At 47.1% G+C, this 5,123-nt stretch overlaps 1 protein-coding gene across 1 annotated transcript; it reads left to right on the forward strand.

The window, feature by feature from the left end:
* Nucleotides 1-279: 279 nt before the first annotated feature.
* LOC306795792 (potassium voltage-gated channel subfamily A member 1) lies at nt 280-2,049 on the forward strand (the record flags this gene model as incomplete). Its single annotated transcript, XM_079294424.1, has 1 exon — nt 280-2,049. The coding sequence occupies one exon, from the start codon at nt 280-282 to the stop codon at nt 2,047-2,049; it is 1,770 nt and encodes a 589-aa protein (XP_079150550.1).
* Between the last annotated feature and the right edge of the window lie 3,074 nt (nt 2,050-5,123).

Here is a 5,123-nt window from a genome sequence, read left to right on the forward strand (position 1 = left end):
TCCAGCATCCAGCATCCAGCACCCAGCATCCAGCACCCAGCATCCAGCATCCAGCATCCAGCACCCAGCATCCAGCATCCAGCATCCAGCATCCAGCATCCAGCATCCAGCACCCAGCACCCAGCATCCAGCATCCAGCATCCAGCTCGTTGTTCTCTATTTCAGAGGAAAAGTAACTTTTTTCTTTTTTCTGGTTCCTGAGATATCGGAGAGGATGCTCGCGCTCCGGATCAACAAGTCTTTCTGGTTTTTCACACATTAACTGTGGATGGCTGCGGAATGGAGATAGCCTTGGTGAGCTTTGAGAACGGTGGCACTAAAGGGAGCGGAGGAGGAGGAGGAGGAGGAGGAGGAGGAGGAGGAGGAGGAGGCAACAATGCCGAGGAGAGCTGCCGGAACGAGCTGGATGTCCCTCAGCCGGGCTGCGTTCAAACTGGAGTTGGAGAGGACTCCGGTAAAGAGCTGAACACCCGGGGGAGTCCTCAGCAGCAGCATCATCCTCATCATCATCATCATCATCATCAGCAGCAGCAGCAGAGCGCCTGGAAAATCAACGACATGAACAACACTTTCAGCTGCAGCGAGAACGCCATGGATGCGCTTTTACGCGCCGACCACAGTCCCCATCTGTTGGACGAGGACATGCTGGACATGAACATGGAGACGGAGAGCAACGAGAGGGTGCTCATCAACATCGCCGGGCTCCACTACGAGACCCAGCTGGGCACCCTGAACCAGTTCCCGGACACTTTGATGGGAGACCCCACCAAGAGGATCAAATACTTCGACCCGCTCCGGAACGAGTACTTCTTCGACCGCAACAGACCGAGTTTTGACGGGATTTTGTATTTCTATCAGTCGGGGGGGAAGATCCGCAGACCCGTCAATGTGTCCATCGACGTGTTCGCGGATGAGATTAGGTTCTACCAGCTGGGGGAGGAGGCCATGGAGCGGTTCCGCGAGGATGAGGGCTTTATAAAGGAGGAGGAGAAGCCGCTGCCTCAGAACGAGTTCCAGAAGCAGGTCTGGCTCATATTCGAGTACCCGGAGAGCTCCATGCCAGCTCGGGGCATCGCCATCGTGTCCGTGATCGTCATCACCATCTCCATCATCACCTTCTGCCTGGAGACGCTGCCGGAGTTCAGGGACGAGAGGGAGCTTCCGGTCACCAGCCGGATGGACAACAGCACGGCGCCCCGGCCGTCCCTCACCTTCACGGACCCCTTCTTCATCATCGAGACCACGTGCGTCATCTGGTTCACCTTCGAGCTGTTCGTGCGCTTCTTCGCGTGCCCGAGCAAGTCGGAGTTCTCCAAGACGGTGATGAACATCATCGACATCATGTCCATCATGCCTTACTTCATCACAGTGTGCACGGAGCTCGCGGAGCAGCAGGGCCAGGAGCACCAGAACGGGCAGCAGGCCATGTCCCTGGCCATCCTCCGGGTCATCCGCCTGGTGCGGGTCTTCCGCATCTTCAAGCTCTCCAGACACTCCAAGGGGCTCCAGATCCTCGGGCAGACTCTCAAAGCCAGCATGCGGGAGCTGGGCCTCCTCATCTTCTTCCTCTTCATCGGCGTCATCCTCTTCTCCAGCGCGGTGTTCTTCGCGGAGGCGGACGAGCCGGAGTCGCACTTCTCCAGCATCCCGGACGCCTTCTGGTGGGCCGTGGTCACCATGACGACCGTGGGCTACGGGGACATGAGGCCGGTGACCGTCGGGGGGAAGATCGTGGGCTCGCTGTGTGCCATCGCCGGCGTGCTCACCATCGCGCTGCCGGTGCCCGTCATCGTGTCCAACTTCAACTACTTCTACCACCGCGAGACGGACCAGGACCAGTCCTCCCTGAAGGACGAGCCCAACAGCGGCCGAGCGAGCCCCGAACCCAAGCGCAAGGGAAGCAAATCGTCCACCAAGTCGCAGCAGGACGCGGAGAACAACGACGCGACCACTTCGGTGGAGAAGGCGAACATCAAAGCCAACAGCAGCATGGACTTCAAGAGATCCCTTTACACGTTCTGCTTGGACACGCGGGAGACTGACCTGTAGTCCTGCAGGCCTCTCTTAGAAAGATCAAAACTAAAAACTGCTAAAGCCCATATTTGTTAGAATAAAGCCCATTAATGGGCTCTTAAGTCTTTGCACATAGACAGTTGGAGGATCAACACATTTACAATCCTGAAAAGTTCTAAGAGCGACGGGGTTGATTTATAAAAAGCACATTTTAATCCTCATCCGTTGGTGGAGTCCTGAGCGGAGCCGCGGCGCATGTGCTGCAACACAGCGGCCCTTTACGAAGCAGGAACACCTCGTGGACTTCAGAACTCCTGAGGAACTTAAAATGGGACACGTGCTGCAGATAATCAAGCACAAGCAGGACTTGGAATAATTACTCGACATGGCGAGCAGGACTATCAGGAGCGAGTATTAAAGAAAAGCAGTCCATGTTCAGTTAGTGAAAAAAAAAAGCCAAATTTTATTTTTCGTACCCGACATTTAGTCATCATGTTTACGCTGGAAACAAAGGTGCAGCAGATGTGTACATATTTCCTTTAAAAATCTGCTATTTATGAATTGGATTCTGCTATTTCTTTGTAGAAAAAAGAAAACAAAGTGTATTTTTGAGACGCAGGCGCCTGTTTATCGTCCACTCAGGTTCTGTCAGAAGAAGTGAGATACTTTCGTTTTCACTCAGAGGACCTGAAGAAGATTTTTAGCCTTTATTTATGTTCGTTTTCAACGAAACATTTTTAAAAATGATTTTAAAAGGAAAGGACATTATATGGAAGTAAAGTGATGGAATGACAGCCAAGAAAAGAGGACAGAGCAGAGACCATCTGGAGAGATCGAGCAGCACAGATACCAGGTCAGTGTCAAAGGTCGGATCATTTATCGGCTTTAAAAACCTCTTGTTTTGGCACTAATGTGACTCCATACAGGGAGGAGCTGGTGCTGAAAGAACAGCTGCTCCTGTATGGAGTCACAGTAGTGCAGTAATGTGAATGTTTTGAAACATTCACATTTAGTTTGAAGTATGTTTTACAGTCAAAATGCTGTTCTCGTGAACGGAGTGTGGTGTGTTTGTAGAGATCAGAGATAACGGCTTCAGTTCTCCATCTTAGAGGTGAAGAGGTGAAGACGTTCTAAATATAACGTACACGTAGACTTCAGCTCTTGTTTATCGCCTCTTTAAAGCCACGAGACTCCACTGACAAAAACAGGAATGTTACCTCAGAAGAAAGCAGGAGTTACAAGAAGCTGACGAACAGATCGAACCATCTCTCTCACTTATCAAACACAACACATCTGTTGCTGACTCAGCTGGTCCTCACATCCTTCGTAACCTCATTGATCAGCTCGCTTACGTAACGTACGTCAGTTGTTGTCGTTCGTGAACAGATCGCAGGTGGAGTCGATCTTTCACGACTCAGGCGGTGACGCTCGGCCTCGGCTGCGTTCAGGTGACCCGTGGTGACCTCCGCCGCTCTCCACGAGCGAGCAGCAGGACCGACGCAGAGTTCCTGTTCCTGTTTAAATTAAATAAATATTTTTATTGTTTGAGGTTTTACATTTAAACTATGAGATAGTTTCACTGTATTCATATTATTTATTTCTATTTCTTGCCTTTTTAAATCAGAATTGGGCTTCCACAAGTTCTGTAGTGAACCAAAACTTCATACATTCAAATGGAATATTTACAGTCGTTATAAAAAGCAGCATCTAGTGATTTCCTTAAAGTTGTTCAATTCTGAACAATCTGATTGGATGTTTGAAGAGTTTCACTCAATCTGCTGATCACAGATTTTTAAAATTCATTATTTTATGTGAATAAAACTTATAAGTCCATGAAGCAGCAGGATGACGTTTTATGTGAAACGGTGCAAATATTAAATACTTAAAATATGTGTGCATATTTTAGCACAAACGTAAGATAAGATAGAACTTCATTAATCCTGAAGGAAAGTCTTGTGCCTTGAGTTTCATTAAAGATTACAACAGAAAAACAATAAACATACAATAAAATAAGAACATATAACAGACGAACAATAATTAAGTGTAAAAGCAGTAACACTGACACGATTGCAAAGTAGAACACAATAGCAATAAGAGTAAAGTAAATAAACAAAGTAACAAATTCAACTAAATTAGAAAAAGTGAAATACAACAAAGATTAAATACAACAATACAAATATAAAGTTTATAAGAAGAGACACCAGAGCCTCATGGACACTAAAATAAAATAGTAATATTGAGCATGTTCCGCATATAATTCAGCATTGTAAATGTACTTTATATACATGAAAAGATAAAATGTGTAGTAAAACATAAACATGTTAAAGTCACCACGTCTCCTCCAGTAGGACGGAGACGTCCTCACGCTGTCGGGGGTTGACGGAGAGTTTAGTGTTATTTTTAGTTTGGGTTATAAACTGCAGAGGACAGATGGAGTCTGCAGGCGAGTCGGCCTCTTTCTCTGTTATCTCTGAAGCATTGGGAGCTTCCTTTTGTCCCGAGAGACCCTGAACACATCGGGGGGGGGGGGGGGGGGGGGGTTACATTTTACAGAAATCTTTTTCTATTCTCAGGTCACAGCATGAAAATAAACCTGCAGAAAGTAAACAAATATTACAAAACATATATAGTGATGAGATCAAACCCCTTATTGATGCGTTCAAACACCAGGTATTAAAACGGGCCCCGGTGCTAAAATACCAGAGAATTATAGGATTCTTCTATGTTTTTAAAGAAGCGAGTATTGATTAGAGTGGCACATAGTTGTACTAAAACCCTAAAGATACCTTCAACTACCAACACACTGGGAACAGCGGGGCTGTTTAGTTGGTTGCAACCTTTCACAAACCACTTGATGCCAATAAAACGTACACTGTTTCTTTAAGTGACGTGAAGTTTAATGTGTCCAGAAGACATTCAGCTGTGCTTTGTCTTCACTGATAATAAGCTATTGCTAGCATGCTAACTCGCTAAGCTAAGAAGGTGAACATCGTACCTGCTGAACATCAGCGTGTTAGCATGTTAGCATTAAAGTCAAAGTAAAAGTTCAACCGGGGGCTCTTCTGTTCTCCAGGTCTCCTCGCTGCCCGAATCCGGTTACATTCCGTAAC

The sequence above is a fragment of the Melanostigma gelatinosum genome, assembly GCF_949748355.1.
Source record: "Melanostigma gelatinosum genome assembly, chromosome: 22".
Taxonomy (NCBI): Eukaryota; Metazoa; Chordata; class Actinopteri; order Perciformes; family Zoarcidae; genus Melanostigma; species Melanostigma gelatinosum.